This window comes from Myxocyprinus asiaticus, chromosome 10 (assembly GCF_019703515.2).
Source record: "Myxocyprinus asiaticus isolate MX2 ecotype Aquarium Trade chromosome 10, UBuf_Myxa_2, whole genome shotgun sequence".
Classification (NCBI taxonomy): Eukaryota; Metazoa; Chordata; class Actinopteri; order Cypriniformes; family Catostomidae; genus Myxocyprinus; species Myxocyprinus asiaticus.
In genome coordinates, this window is record NC_059353.1 from 219,237 (window position 1) to 236,458 (window position 17,222).

Sequence of the window (17,222 nt, forward strand, 5' to 3'; positions counted from 1 at the left end):
TCCTGTGCTGACAAGCTGGCCCCATCTTCATACATATCTTCAACAGATCACTGAAGTGAAGTTCCCTGCTGCTTCAAACACTCCACAATCATCCCTGTCCCAAAGAAACCCAAAATCACAGGACTTAATGATTACAGACTTTGGCTGCAATTAACGATTGTTTTGATAAACAATTAATCTAATGATTATTAGAACGATTATTCAACTATTCAGCGATTATTGCAATGATGAATCATTAGCTCTTAACCAATTATTCAGCTTGTGCCTTGGGTTAAAAGGTTGTATTAAACGTGCTCACTAACAATAAAGAGGACAAAATCATCTTTTAAAAATACCTCTAAATGACATTCACTGAATTAAAGGGGAAAAAATACTTTTTATTAAGTTTAATTCAGTAAAGAAATTCACTGCAAAAATCCTGTTATCAAGTGTTTTTGTCTTGTTTTCCATTTTAAAATAGTCTACAAATCTTTAAAATAAGATACATTTACTTGAGAAGCAACATATATTTAGACTTTCTTTAAGAGAATGTATCTTAAATATAAGTGTATTTTGTATATGTGTATTTTTCACTTGGTTATACTTCTGCGAGTTCAGTAAAGACAAAATATACTTATATTCAAGATCTATTCTCTAAAAGCAAGTCTCAATATCTTATATGCTGCTTCTCATGAATGCATCTTTTTTAAAAGGAATTTTAGATATTTTAAAATATTTGTATTTTTAATATTTTATTCAACATTCTCAGATAACAATTTTTTCTTCTGCAGTATAGCTGCTAAAGAAAATGTATGTTGTTTTAAAGGAGATTTAGATAATTATATTGGAAAACAAGCCAAAACAAATCAAAAACATATATTGTTTCAGTGTGTAATGGGGCAAAGACTACTCTCTCTCACCTTTCTGTTCACTTCAACCCATCTTTAACTCATAAAAAAACAAACTCACTCTTATTAATAAAGCTGCGTATTGCCAATTTTCTTCACAATAAGAAATGCACAGTGACACATATTATGATTCAATAAGTCATGAGCCATCACGTTATAATCTAGCAGCATTAACCCTCTGGGGTCAACAGACGCGCCGGCGCGTCCTGCTGGATTTTTTCTGCATAACTGCAGAAACAACTTAAAATACTCTGTCATTTTTGGGCATACAGATAAGTGTAAGACATCATTAGAAACTATAAAGGGTTTACTTTTATTTGGGTACACTCACAACAAAACCTTAAACAGGGTGCGCTTTTAGCCGTCTGTGTCTCCATGTCTCAAATGTCTACTTTTAAATAAAACAATTAAAATGTAAAACAAATATTCTCCTGCAATGTAATCTGTATGAAACAAAGCGATGTACAGTTTCTCCTGGCTTAGCTCATTATCGCTAATGAGATCACACCCACCAGCAGAGCGCGCTATTCATACGGTAATGTGCTGAGGCGATCAATGCAAATGGTAAATGCCCCCAACAATGCCTTTAAAAACATCAAGTTCATCATCTGATTCATTCACTTTCCTGCACGTTTGGAAGATGGCACGCTACACATGTGAGGAAGCTCTACGGATGGTCCTGGGTAGTGACGAAGAGTTCACATTTTCCTCAGAAGAAGAGCGGGAATTGCGTTTTGAAGAGAGATTTGATCCAGTCGAGGATACAATTCCGAATGAGTAAGTCACTTAGTTTTACTTACATTAGTTGACATGCTATTTTATATAAACATGTTCATATTTTACTAGTTGGACTATTTCCAGACTTACCAGCCAGTATTCAAAGTATTGAAATTTGAAATATGTCCCAATAGGCAAGATTTAGTTACATTTAAATGTTGTTTTGGCTAAAGCAGGTATTTAAATTGTATGCTGTATGATATAAATATGATATGTAATATGATATAAAAATAATATGAATGTTTAGATTATATTTTAACTAGTGTTTATGCTGCTTCATTATCATCAACAAAGCTTGTGCTTGCAAATATCTGTTCGGGTGTAAATGTGTAAAATGTGTTATAAATATGCCCATATTAGAAAATCAGCATATTTGAATGATTTCTGAAGGATCATGTGACACTGAAGACTGCAGTAATGATGCTGAAAATTTAGCTTTGATCACAGGAATAAATTGCATTTAACAATATATTCAAATAGAAAACAGTTATTTTAAATTGTAAAAATATTTCACAATATCGCTGTTTTTGCTGTATTTTGGATCGAATAAATGCAGCCTTGGTGAGCAGAAGAGACTTATTTTAAAAACAAAAAAATCTTACAGATCTATAAACTTTTATACAGTAGTGTAGGTCTAAAGTTTTTAAGTAAAGTCTATGTAAAGAAAATGTATAGTCAGATAATACATTCAATCATTAAGTCTCCTCACATTCATTCTCTCTCAGGGGAGGGGTCTTTGTCTCCTCAGGTGTGAATCACATCAATATTCATGATCATCCACGCCTCCTCGCATATGGCCTTTCTAACACTAAAAGTGTCTTACAAAAGTTAAGACTATATTGTTTTGTATGAATAAGTGATCAGGATGGTTTCACATCATTTTTGTAGCACAAACTGTAGGCTACAAGGTCCAGTTCTCAAAAGTCTTGGGAACAAATGTTTAGTATGTGATATATGGCCTTATTTCAGTGACTTATAATTTTTGTTTTTTCAAAAAACATGCATAAACGTTATTTTCTCAAAAATACTAACATGTACATACATGTTGTTCACATATTATTGTAGCCCAGTTTGTGCTGAATACAGTGTTATCAGACTTTAGCCATTAATATGTTTTTAAGCAACTGAAAAAAGCACAAATGTCAAGACAAGTCAAAACTTCTCCAGGGCCCAAAACACCCTCAGACACCAGAGGGTTAACACCATCAACCCCGCTCTCCTATGGGCTAAATTAACCCAGTTCTCTGTTCCTGCCTCTATCTGTCAGTGGATCACCAGCTTTCTGATGGACAGGCAGCAGCTAGTGAGAATGGTGAAATTCACCTCCAGCACATGTACAGTCAATACTGGTGCCCCCCAGGGATGTGTACTTCTCCCCACTACTCTTCTCCCTGTACACAAGTGACTGCACCGCCAAGGACCCCTCTTGTCAAGCTACTGAAGTTTGCGGACGACACTACACTCCAAGATGACGATGAGTCTGCATACAGAAGAGAAGTTGAACAGCTGGCCATCTGGTGCAGTCAAAACAACTTGGAGTTGAACATGCTCGAAACAGTGGAGATGATAGTGGACTTTAGGAGGAACACCCTAACATTAACCTCACTCACCATTCTGAAAAGCACTGTGGCAGCAGTGGAGTCATTCAGGTTCCTGGGCACTATCACCTACTGCTGAGATGATTATTGGTGTTCCCCTACCCACCCTGCTAGAACTGTACACATCCAGAGTGAGGAAAAGGGCTGGTAAAATCACTCTTGACCACATTCACCCAGCACACTTCTTTTCGAACTGTTGCCCTCTGGCTGGCGCTATAGAGCACTGAGCACCAGAACAGCCATACACAGGAACAGTTTTTTTCCCTCAGGCCATCCACCTCATGAACAGTTAAAACTGCCTCCGAATACTTTCCTTTTGTCAATACAACCATGTGCAATATTCAATCCATCAGTTCCTACTTATATCCTTATTTCACTTATATTCTTTAACATATCCTACCTCTTCAATATATTACATCACCTGCACATAACTGTATATCTGTATATAAAATATTCGAACAACATTATTGCTCTATTGTATATATCTCTTTTTTTTTAATCTGTTATATCTTATCTTTTATTTTTATGTCACTATATGTATATATGTTTAAATGTATATGTATGTACAGTTGAAGTCAGAAGTTTACATACACTTAGGCTGAAGTCATTAAAACTCCACAGATTTAATATTAGCAAACTATAGTTTTGGCAAGTCGTTTAGGACATCTACTTGGTGCATGACAAGTAATTTTTCCAACAATTGTTTACAGACAGATTGTTTCACTTTAATCACAATTCCAGTGGGTCAGGAGTTTACATACACTAAGTTAACTGTGCCTTTAAAGCAGCTTGGAAAATACCAGAAAATTATGTCAAGCCTTCAGACAATTAGCCAATTAGCTTCTGATAGGAGGTGTACTAAATTGGAGGTGTACCTGTGGATGTATTTTAAGGCCTACCTTCAAACTCAGTGCCTCTTTGCTTGACATCATGGGAAAATCAGAAGAAATTAGCCGAGACCTCAGAAAAAAAATTGTGGACCTCCACAAGTCTGGTTCATCCTTGGAGTAATTTCCAAATGCCTGAAGGTACCACGTTCATCTGTACAAACAATAGTACGCAAGTATAAACACTATGGGACCACGCAGCCATCATACCGCTCTGGAAGGAGACATATTTTGTCTCCTAGAGATGAACGTAGTTTGGTGCAAAAAGTGCAAATCAATCCCAGAACAATAGCAAAGGACCTTATGAAGATGCTGTAGGAAACAGGTAGACCATTATCTATATCTACAGTAAACCAAGTCCTATATCAACATAACCTGAAAGGCTGCTGAGCAAGGAAGAAGCCACTGCTCCAAAACTGGCATAAAAAAACCAGACTACAGTTTGCAAGTGCACATGGGGACAAAGATTTTACTTTATGAAGAAATGTCCTCTGGTCTGATGAAACAAAAATTGAACTGTTTGGCCATAATGACCATTGTTATGTTTGGAGGAAAAAGGGTGAGGCTTACAAGCCGAAGAACACCATTCCAACCGTGAAGCATGTGGGTGGCAGCATCATGTTGTGGGGGTGCTTTGCTGCTGGAGGGACTGGTGCACTTCACAAAAGAGATGGCATCATGAGGAAGGAAAATTATGTGGATATATTGAAGCAATATCTCAAGACATAAGCCAGGAAGTTAAAGCTTGGACGCAAATGGGTCTTCCAAATAGACAATGACCCCATACCTCTAAAGTTGTGGCAAAATGGCTTAAGGCCATTGGAGTGGCCATCACAAAGCCCTGACCTAAATCCGATTTGTGGGCAGAACTGAAAAAATGTGTGCGAGCAAGGAGGCCTACAAACCTGACTCAGTTACACCAGTTCTATCTGGAGGAATGGGCCAACATTCCAGCAACTTATTGTGAGAAGCTTGTGGATGGCTGCCCAAAATGTTTGACCCAAGTTAAACTATTTTAAGGCAATGCTACCAAATACTAACAAAAAGTGTATGTAAACTTCTGAGCCACTGGGAATGTGATGAAAGAATTAAAAGCTGAAATAAATTATTCTCTCTACTATTATTCTGACATTTCACATTCCTAAAATAAAGTAGTGATCCTAACTGCCCTAAGACAGGGAATGTTTTCTACAATTAAATGTCAGGAATTGTGAAAAACATTTATATATATTTGGCTAAGGTGTATGTAAATTTCTGACTTCAACTGTATGTATATATGGTTGCATTCTCTTTGCATTGGAAGCTTCTGTCAACATGACAAATTCCTTGTGTGTGTGTAAGCATACTTGGCAATAAAGCTCTTTCTGATTCTAAATGGGGCCAATCCGTAAACATTACAATACTCACTGTTTCAAAAGTATAGCCACAAGACATAAACAGTATGTGTGTTTACATGATTTTAGTGTTAAAAATTGCTTGCTATCCTTTTCTTTGTAAAGTTACATCCAATTTTACAACTTTGTTGCCATGACGACATTCCGCCATAATCCGTTAAAAAGCCACAAAATCTTACACAGTTTAAAGTTTTAATGGCCACCTGTTAAAAGTACCGGCAGTAGCGAGTACTGACTCAATTCCATACCTGTGCGCTGTTTGACTTCAGTCGGCTGCTTTCAAATTCTCACATGCGTATAGAGTGCTCGTGGTGAATGCAGCTGTGTGCGTGAACATTTAAATGTGTTTCTTAGTAAAAATGCCCCTCTTGATGCGATATGAATTTAAACACAGCCCGTCAGTGTGTAAATAGACGGGATAGAAATCTGCGCCACCTTAACATGTTGTGAACACTGCCATTTAATGTTAATGTAGTAATAACGGAATGCAGACAGGACAAAAATCTTATCTAAAAATATTCAATCTTTTTGATTTGTAAATGTACCTGGTGCAGCTGTTTTAAGCCTAATATACCTGGTGCAGCTGTTTTAAGCCTAATGTTAATATTAATAAAACAACAATGTTGGCAAGAAAAAGAGAAAATCACTCACATTCCTTGGCAGGATAACTTTTGTACCTTTTTAAAAGAATAGTTCACCCAAAAATGAAAATTCTCTCATCATTTACTCACCCCTATGAAATACCAGATGTGTATGACTTTCTTTCATCTGCAGAACTCAAATGAAGGTTTTTAGAAGAATATCTCAGCTCTTTTGGTCCATACAATGCAAGTGAATGGGTGCCAAAATTTTGAAGCTCCAAAAATCACAAAAGTCGGCATAAAAGTAATCCATATGACTCTAGTGGTTAAATCAATGTCTTCAGAAGCGATATGATAGGTGTGGGCGAGGAACAGATCAATATTTAAGTAATATATAAATTCTCCTCCCTGTTCAGTCAATCTCCCATTTAACTTTCACTTTTACATTCTTCTTGTGTTTTTGGTGATTATTCTTCTAAAAGTCTTTGTTTGTGTTCTGCAGAAGAAGTCATACCCATCTGGGATGGCATGAGGGCGAGTAAATGATGAGAGAATTTTCTTTTTTGGATGAACTATCCCCAGTAAATTTCAATGACAGGTCTGCTTCTCAGTCAAGATTATGTCAGTAATTTAAATAGTTCTACTTTTCATTAGATTAAGTTATTATATATATATCAGATTTTTTTTGTTTAATTGCAGATGTTACTGAAAAAGTTAAAGCACTTTTTACTCTGTTCTCTATTTTATTTCTAGCTCTTGAATAATTACTTAAAAACTTGAAGCAATGTTGAGAAGAAACCCCTGAAGGCTAAATCTTTTACATTTATTTTGTTCATATTTACATCAATATTAAACTTTTTAAATAAAGGAGTGTTTTCATTCCCAGATTTTTTTATTTATTTATTTTTCAGTTGTTGGGGTGCCGTGGGAGGAAAAAAAAAACTATAAAAGGAAGCTGTAGTTTAAAAAAGTTTGGGAACCACTGATTTAAACAACTTCACAGCTCAAATAATACACAAGTTTTTACAAAAGAATGAATGTAAGTGCTTTTATAAAATTATAAGCTTCACATTTCTGCCTTTAAACCCTCGAAAAATTGGCACAATTCAATCGTTGTAAGTGCCTGAATGTAACCCAGATTTTTGCTCATTTTAAAGAAAAGGAGGGAAGAGTCAAAATAATTTATGGAAATCAATAAACTTTATATAAAGCCTTTTAAAGGTAGCTTCTCAAGGTGCTTTACATGGAGAAAATAACTAGATTTAAGAATAAAGAGCATAAAAAAGACAGATAAAATATACACAATATAAACATGTATTTAAAAACAGTTAATAATTAAAAAGGGTACAAAAACTAATTAATCAAGTAAAAGCATTCCTGAAATATGTTATAAGATATGATTTAAATAAACAAAGGATTTGTGCTTGTATGTAAATCAGATGGAAGCGAGTTCCACAGTTTAGGAGCATATTAAGGGAAAAGCACTGTCTAAGGAACAGCTAAAAGACCAGATTTAGGAGGAGCAGAGATCAAATTTTGTGGTATAAAGAGTTACAATCTCAGACAAATACTGAAGAGCCAAACCATGCAAAGCCTTGTAGGTAAGCATCGGAATTTTAAAAACATGAAACCTGACAGGGAGCCAGTGTAAGGATTCCAAGGAGTGATGTGATCACTTGTCCTGGCCCTAGACATGAATCTAACTGCTGAATTTTGCACATATTGAAGTATATTTAGTGTGTAGTTAGAAACCCAAGCAAGAAGTACATTGCAATAGTCAATGCAAGAAAAGACAAAATTCTTGACACAACCAACATTATGCCACAAATGCTGCTGATATGAACTTAATTTGTATTGAACCGAGAATATTCCTTTAATGTTAATGTTTGATTCTGTCTTTTTCTCAGAAAATGTGATTGCTACTACTGTCCGTGGTTACTGGATTACTGTGTGCACTGTTATTAATTCCTTCTTTAATGTTTTTATATATATATATGTGTGTGTATAAATGTGTGTGTGTACAAATGACAAAAATGGGATTACTAAACAGAAACCAGTCTCTATCTACCATCTAAAATACACAAAATCTTTATTTTTAAATATGTATTTTATTGCGTTTTTGTGTGGTAAATAATTTTTAGCAATTTTATGTCATTTACTACCATTTTAAATTGTGTGATATCATATATTTACTATATTGTCATTATATCGGCCTATCGGCCCCCCTGCTCTCTAGACATTGGCAAAACCATATTGGTCGATCACTAGTTAGCAGCAGTTTGTATGTAGAGGATAAGATACAGCCAGCCAGTCAGTATCACAGAATAAACACAGACAGGGTAATCATGACAGTACATGACTGCTTACCAAATAATTTGATTTGAGTTGGGATTATTGTATTATGTGTGACGAAAGAGATTGTAGAGTGATATGAGTGACATGAAACTTGCCCAGCTATGTTGTAAATCACAGAGGACGTACTGATCATGGTATTTTCATAGTATTATTGAAATATGTGCGTGAAGTTTTGTGTGTAATTTGGTGTTGTGTGTAAACTGATTACTCGGCTTTTGTGCTGCAGTGGACTTTGGTGTCAGCGCCCAGCTGGATCGAACTGTCGGCCGCAGGAACACCTTCATTGGAACGCCATACTGGATGGCACCTGAGGTCATTGCCTGCGATGAAAACCCGGATGCTACCTATGACTATAGGGTATTTACTGCAAAGACAAACATATACACCATACATGGATAGGTTTACAGTTCTCAAACTGTCTGTATGGGAAGCAGAAGCACCACAATGTCAAGAAAAATAAAGAAAAATCTCTTGATGTAAGGCTCAACTGACAGTTACTAGAACCAGACTGAAACCAGAAAAGTTCTGCTGGTTTCCTGGTGTGCAAATATTTTAAAGGAATATTCAACACAAGATAAGCTCAATCGATAGCATTTGTGGTTGATGTTAGTTACCACAAAATTAATTTCGTCTCATTTCTTCATCCTTTAAAAAAATCAAAAATCTGTGTTACATTGACTTGGCACTTACAATAGAAAGGAATTGGGCCAATCTGTAAACATTAAAATAGTCAGTGTTTTAAAAGTATAGCCACAAGATGTAAATATGTGTGGTAATATGATTTAAAGGAGACCTATTATGCCCCTTTTTACAAGATGTAATATAAGTCTCAGGTGTCCCCAGAATGTGTCTGTGAAGTTTCAGCTCAAAATACCCCACGGATCATTTATTATACCATGTTGTAAATGCCTCTTTTTGGGTGGAATCAAAAAACACGCTGTTTCGTGTGTGTCTCTTTAAATGCAAATGAGCTGCTGCTCCCCACCCCTTTTCCGGAACAGGGCTGTGCCTTAACAGCTCGTGCTTCGGATACTATAGCAACAACAAATCAGAACCAATATGACTGACACCGTAAATACCGGTGTTTTTTCAGCCATTTAGCAACGATGGATGAGCAACACAAAAATATACTGTAATGATGTTAGCTATGCGCTATAACGAGACATGACATTTAAGGGGGTTGTCTTGCATCATGCGATTTGCAAACATTCTCAAAATATAAAGTGCGATACTTATATCTTCAGGATATAAAGCTGGAACATGAACAGTTGGTACTGATCCATGCTTGAGAATCAAATATTTAGAAAAGCCTGCATTATATTGACCCTCATTCACAAAGCAGTCTGGTGTAAAATTATTTGCTCAAACATACACGAATTTTGGTATGTTTTGGGGAACATTTTCTTCAAAAACAAAACTTGTCCACTACATCTTCAGTGGCTCTGATGCCGAAGTACATGAAGACTCTTATGTTCACTTTTACAGCCTACAACAGAACTCGTATGACGCTTATGAAGCTGAGACATTATTCTTCTCAATGTAGCTGCTCCAGCGCGGAAAAAATGGCAGACTGTGTGTCGATCACTCAGGGGAGGATCTATGTTAATAGGGTGGAGTCCGTCACCATTCGTGGGCGAGGCCTGCTCTAAAGTGACGTCACTTTAGAGCGGATACCAAAACCAGTCATTTTGAGACACTGTTTTTGATTAATAGAAATATAAGAAAGAAGAGTGGGTGGACTTTTAACATTGTAGAGTGGTTGTGTACGCACTGCCGACTCACATTTATGTTCAAACATAAAAGTGAATTTTGCATAATAGGTCCCCCTTTAAGTGTGATAAAATCACTTACTAAACAATTTCGTTGCCATGACGACATAAAACCCTAATTCGACCATGAACACACAGCTAAAATAAAACCTCCGTTTTAACAGAAGCATTAAGCTAAGTGCTTTTTATAAAATAAGCTTCTCATTTCTACATTTAAACCCTCCAAACTTGGCCCCATTCACTTCCATTGCAAGTACCTCAATGTAACCTCGATTTTTGCTTTAAGAAAAGGAGGGACTAGTCGAAATTAATTTTTGTGGTAATCAGCAATATGCCACAAATGCTGTCAATTAAGATTAACTTGATTCAGGACTATTCACACACAGGACAGGATGGTTATTTACAATTGTGACAAAGGTATTGTATAACCGAACTGACACACGCAAATTTTCAGGTCTCACAACCGCATTCTCGCCAAACCTGTGCTGTGTGAACAGAACCGCACTGGACAACTAGTTGTCTGTCATGTTCATATAATGTGAAAGCCACGCTGCACTGTACACGCACATCTCGTGTGACTCATAAAGGGGTTCGTTAACTTGTAGAGACGGATATATGAGCTGCATGTCATCCGAAGATCCAACCGTTGTCTTTCACCAAAGCTGGAGCCGCGTGACACATGCTGCGCTTTTAACTCGGTTAAAAAGCATTCAAAGCTGTTGTCAGTTAATTATGATCTGATGAATGAACTTGCGCCTCATTTTGACTTGTTTATTTAATAACACGGCGTCGATTGCGATAAGACATGCCGGTGTTATGGATGTTGCCATCTTTTATATTTACTTGAGTCACTGTCACTCTGGTTACAGCTGTCAGAATACGGGCTTGACTTTGGTTATTCGTTCATACAGACAGTATTCAATCCGCTACTATAAGATGTTGTACGAATAGGACATTTCTAGACTTACACCTGTAAGTAAATGCGGTTGTCAATCCCAAACACTGACGGTGTGAACGTAGCCATAGTTCACACCAAAACAATGTATTGGTTCATATCAGCTGAACGATGAAATTAATAAAAATTATTTTGATAACTTTTTGTCACGAGTATCTTTATATGATATAAAGGCCTGTTCACACCAAACCCGTTTTTTCGGTGCAAATGTTCGTTCTGAACAAGCTTTTGTAATGAATTCTGATGCTATTCATACCAAATTTGACAAATTGTCCTCCGACAGTCCGAAGGTTTTTTTTTTTTTATGGAGAGTGTTTCGATTTTATTAATTTTTTGCGATATTAACTGACTGACCAATGAGATAAGAGATTTTTGTCAGTCGCTGCAGCTGCTCAACCCAGTGTGTTGGTGGCACTAATCAGATGGCAAACACCAGCATTGGACATGCAGCTGATACACACCCGAAAATTATATACTTAAAAATAAATAGTTGCAGTTCATGAACACTTGGTACTGCAAACATAAATCTGGTCTGTTTTTGAAAGTCTGTTTATGGTGTTTTGTCTTAATGTGCATATGAACCCTACCGGTCAAAAGTTTAGGGTCACTTACTTATTCTTTATTTTTTCAAATTTTTGAATAATAGTAAAGTCATCTAAACTATGTAATAACAGAAATGGAACTGGGAATTATGTTGTGACTATAAAAATCATAACTATGTTATATTTTAGCATCTTCCAAGTACAACCCTTTGCCTAGAATTTGCAGAAATTTACTCTTGGCATTTTCTCAACCAACTTCTTGAGGAATCACCCTGGGATGCTTTTTAAACAGTATTGAAGGTGTTCCCATCTATGCCTGGCACTTATTAGCTGCTTTTCTTTATTATTCGGTCAGTCATCCATTTAAAAAAAAAAAAAAAATTTTAAATACAATTTTAGTTTTGTAATGAAATCAATTAATATGTTGGCACAATTATATTTTTGTCTACAAAACTCATTTGAAACATTTAAGAATACGCCTTCAGATCAAAAGGTTTTTAAGATCATGAGAAACATTTCAGTCAAGTGACCCCAAACTTTTGAACAGCAGTGCATATATATTGTATATTCACTGTGCCTGTATATTCTCATGGCATTAAAAATAGCAGCGAGGTTCAGCAATTTGTTTGCTCTAAACTCGTAGTAAAATATCCCATAAAAAGATTTAAAGATTTCATTTTAGACAAACGAATTGCAGAACCACACTGCTATTTTTATTGCAAGGATAATATAACAAAGTATTGTAATAATTTAAATAAAGAAAAGGCAGTGAGACAGTATTTTCTTTTATATATATATGTGTGTGTGTGTGTGTGTGTGTATGTGTGTATATATATATATATATATATATATATATATATATATATATATATATATATATATATATATATATATATATATATATATATAATGCATCCCATTTTATACTAAGCTGTTATTCTTACATTATTCCACGTGTATTTATATCACTTTACACGTGTTATGTTATTCAGGCATTATAAAAAGATATAATGAGTTCTGGAGTCCGTTTGGAAGATACTTGTAGACAAATACATGTGCAGATATAAATAGGACATATTTATGCAACAGCACTCTTGTCTCACTCGCATAAAAAACACAGATTATATACTCCTCTCAAAATGCATCAACACCATTGAATAACATAATGAAACAGTTATGCCGAATTAGGTAAATAAATGCTTTAACAGCATTCAATCAATTAATCTCTAACAGCTAAAGGTGCTGGAAGGAGACTGGTATAAATGTTTGTAGAAAAGCAAATAGTGACTCCTACTGAACAGGAGTGAAATAGTTTTTCATTTCATGTTTCAATGGACTCTGTGAGAATAGACCTTCCGTCAGAGGTTTGTCTCGCAAAATCGGCACGGATTTGGTGTGAACAGTGAACAAGGACGAGTTCGACAAAGTAGTTTTTTTTAAATGTTTTAAATTGGTGCAGTTTTTTTAGGACAGAAGTGGGAATCAATATGAACAATTGATTTGGGTTCACTGAAGTAATACACATTTTATTCTAGCACTTATTGTTCTGAAATTATAAGCCAAAATGTAAATTAGCTTATTTCAGTGCCACATGTTCTCACAAAATGTAAGTTAATTTGCCGTGCATTCTTAATGTCTTTGTGTCGAAGTTTAGTTTCATAACGTTTGGACTTTGCATTTAGAAGATAATAAGTAAAAAAAGGGACACTCCCACTGATCTAAAATATAGAACTAGATTGCTGTTTATGTGATAACATTGAAGCCACTGTGCCGCCATATTTGTATGCCCAAACATTCCAGTGTGCCTATTGACTTGATAGGAAAACATCTCATTTAAAAAAGTAAACATTAGTCATTCAGCCACCACTTGTATATCTGAAAACTGCCTGTAAAACATTACAATGCAAACTTCCTATGCATGTAGTAATTGTTTATTTACAGAGAGAGGGAGGATAAGCCACGCAAAGATGGATACAATTAAAGTGTTACAGTTGGTTTAAATTTTTTTACAATTTTTTTTTAGAAATATATATATATACCAAAACAAAATGTCTCTCTCCACTGCCCATCACTGAGCACCCTCCAAAAAGGCCAAATACCTGCCCCATTTCCTGTCATATACATCTGAACTGCCAAGCCGTCTATACGACATCCCTTCAAATTACGCTACCTTGCCCAATTCGGTGCACCATTCATAAAAAGAGGGAGCGTCCGCTGATTTCCATCCCCTCAGAATTATCTGTCTCCCAATCATCACGCTGGTGAGGACCCAACTTTTACATATTTATCGGTTATATCGATATAACGCCCCAACACACAAAGTCTGGGACAGAACAGAATTTGAGTGCCCTCGCAGGACCTCGCAAACAAAATTCTGGACCGTCAACCAAAACTCCTGAATCCTAAGACCAGAAAGCATGGGTTATATCTACATCCTCCAACTGGCATCGCCAGCAGGTGGGTGTATCTTTTAGACCAAGCCTAAATAATCTGGAGGGAGTCCAGTAGAAACTGTGTAATATCTTAAATTGCATAAGGCGAACCCTTGCATCTCTGGACATGATCTTAAAATTTTTCAATATCCTTCCCCACACCCCATCTTCCAATATCAAATCTTTTTCCCATAACCTCTTAAATGATGTTAACACCCCATCCCCAAGACCCCGGATCAATAAGGAGTAATACGCTGAAGCATCATGATCTTTTTCTAAAAGTAGCAAGTACCACCTCAAGGGTATCTGCCACTTTAGGGGGCTGCATACTACTCCCAAAGGTGGTACAGAGTAGATGGCGCAACTGTAAGTACCTGTCGAATTGAGATCTGGTAATCCCAAAATGTTGAACCATATTTTCAAAGGATCTCAACACTCCACTCTCATATAGGTCACAGAGCGTATTAACCTCCCTCACAATCCACTCTGTCCAGCAGAAAGGGGACTTATTAATACATAATTTTGGGTTCAGCCATATGCTCGAAGCAACATTTAAATAAATGTCAGAATTAAACACTCTGGACACTTTTGTCCATACCGTGTGCAAATGCAAGATAACTGGGTGTAACTTCTCCGGTTAGTTTGATAGAAAGGCTTTGCAATGGTGAAATAGGGGCGGTTTAAATGGTTTTTAAATAATAAACACACACACACAGAATGTAAGACATGTATGACACACACGGTTGCTATCACACACACTCAAGATGGCGCCGAGTATGGCTGCTGCGTTGCGAGCTCCGACACAACATAGTAGTGTTTTGTTTGTTTTGTTCACAATTCTTATGTTTTTTGTCTTGGATGCTGTCTGCCTTATTGTCTACGACAGACAAACACTTTTGGACATTGGTTCAGCAATCTCACACCGTAAACCGGACTTCACATTTCTCAATGCCGACCCACTGTTTACAAACACGCAAGCGGAGCCCTTTGTCTGGGCAGCGCGGCCGCGGAAACGCAGGAGGAAAAGGGGAAACAGAGCTGGCGTTCTCATCAGAGTAAGACGCCGCGCAAATCAACCCCCGCTACCCACTATTCTACTGGCAAATGTTCAGTCTCTGGATAACAAGCTCTGCGAGCTGAAAGCGCGTATCTCTTTCCAACGAGATACAAGGGACTGCTGCATTATCTGCCTTACGGAAACTTGGATGTCTGCGGAGATTCCAGACTCAGCCATTGAACCCGCGGGGTTCTCCGTGCACCGAGCGGACAGAGCGAAAGACCTCTCAGGTTAATTCCGGGAATGCGGAGGAGCATAAACAAGCCAGTTATGCCCACCGCAAAACGCCAGTACAGGAGCAAGATTGAAGGACAGTTTTACACCACCAACTCTAGAAGCATGTGGCAGGGAATTAACATCATCACGGACTTTAAAGGGAATAAAAACTCCGCCATGAACACCGCTGCCTATCTACCGGATGAGCTAAATACTTTTTATGCTCGTTTCGAGGGAAATAACACCGCCCTCGCGGAGAGAGCTCTCGCGGCTGAAGCTACAGAGGTTAGTTCACTCTCCGTCTCTGTAGCGGATGTAACCCGATCCTTCCGACGGGTGAATATCCGCAAAGCCGCGGGCCCAGACGGCATTCCGGGCCGCGTCATCAGAGCGTGCGCGAACCAGCTGGCTGGTGTTTTTACGGACATTTTCAACCTTTCGCTCTCGTTGTCTGTAGTCCCCACATGCTTTAAAACATCCACCATTGTGCCTGTTCCAAAACAATCAAAAATAACTTGCTTAAATGACTGGTGTCCTGTTGCTCTGACCCCCATCATCAGCAAATGCTTTGAGAGACTAATCAGAGATTACATCTGCTCTATATTGCCTCTCTCTCTTGACCCGCTGCAGTTTGCTTACCGCAACAACTGCTCCACTGATGATGCCATTGCATCTACAATACACACTGCTCTCTCCCACCTGGAAAAAAGGAACACTTATGTGAGAATGCTGTTTGTAGACTACAGCTCAGCATTCAACACCATAGTGCCCTCCAAGCTAGATGAGAAACTCCGGGCTCTGGGCTTAAACAGCTCGCTGTGCAGCTGGATCCTGGACTTCCTGTCAAGCAGACGCCAGGTGGTTAGAATAGGCAGCAACATCTCCTCCTCACTGACCCTCAACACTGGAGCCCCACAGGGCTGTGTTCTCAGCCCACTCCTGTATTCTCTGTACACACATGACTGTGTGGCAACACATAGCTCCAATGCCATCATTAAGTTTGCTGATGACACGACGGTGGTAGGTCTGATCACTGACAGTGATGAAACAGCCTACAGAGAGGAGGTGCACACTGTGACACACTGGTGTCAGGAGCACAACCTCTCCCTCAACGTCAGTAAGACAAAGGAGCTTGTGGTGGACATAAGAAGAAAAGACAGAGAAATATATGCAGAAAATACAGTTTTGGCCAAAAATATTGGCACCCTTGGTAAATATGAGCAAAGAAGGCTGTGAAAAATAACCCTCCTTTTGATCTTTCATTCACAATATTCACAAAAATCTATCCTCTAATGGATATCAAACAATTGCAAACACAACACAAGTTTTATCAAAAAACAAACATGTTTGTCAAATATATGTGTGGCACAATTATTGGCACCCTTTCATTCAATACTTTGTGCAACCTCTCTATGCCAAGATAACAGCTCTGAGTCTTCTCCTATAATGCCTAATGAGGTTGGAGAACACATGGCAAGGGATCTGAGACCATTCCTCCATACAGAATCTTTCCAGATCCTTAAAATTCAGAGGTCCATGTTGGTGGACTTTCCTCTATAGTTCACCCCACAGGTGAACTGAATGGGGTTCTATGGAATTCAGGTCAGGAGATTGGGATGGCCATGACAGAACCTTGATTTTGTGGTCAGTGAACCAAATGTATTTATTTATTTATTTATTTATTTTTATGTTTGTTTTGGATCATTGTCCTGCTGGAAGATCCAAACACGGCCCTGTAGGGCTTTACTGGTTGTTTAGATCAGTGTTACTAT

The 17,222-nt window shown here is 37.5% G+C and overlaps 1 protein-coding gene across 2 annotated transcripts in view; it reads left to right on the forward strand.

The window, feature by feature from the left end:
- Positions 1-17,222, forward strand: part of LOC127446828 (TRAF2 and NCK-interacting protein kinase-like) — a 172,211-nt gene that overhangs the window by 63,830 nt on the left and 91,159 nt on the right. For both annotated transcript variants that reach the window (XM_051708094.1, XM_051708095.1), the window contains exon 7: positions 8,706-8,836. In XM_051708094.1, coding sequence (XP_051564054.1) covers positions 8,706-8,836 — 131 coding nt within the window. The remainder of the gene's footprint in view (positions 1-8,705; positions 8,837-17,222) is intronic.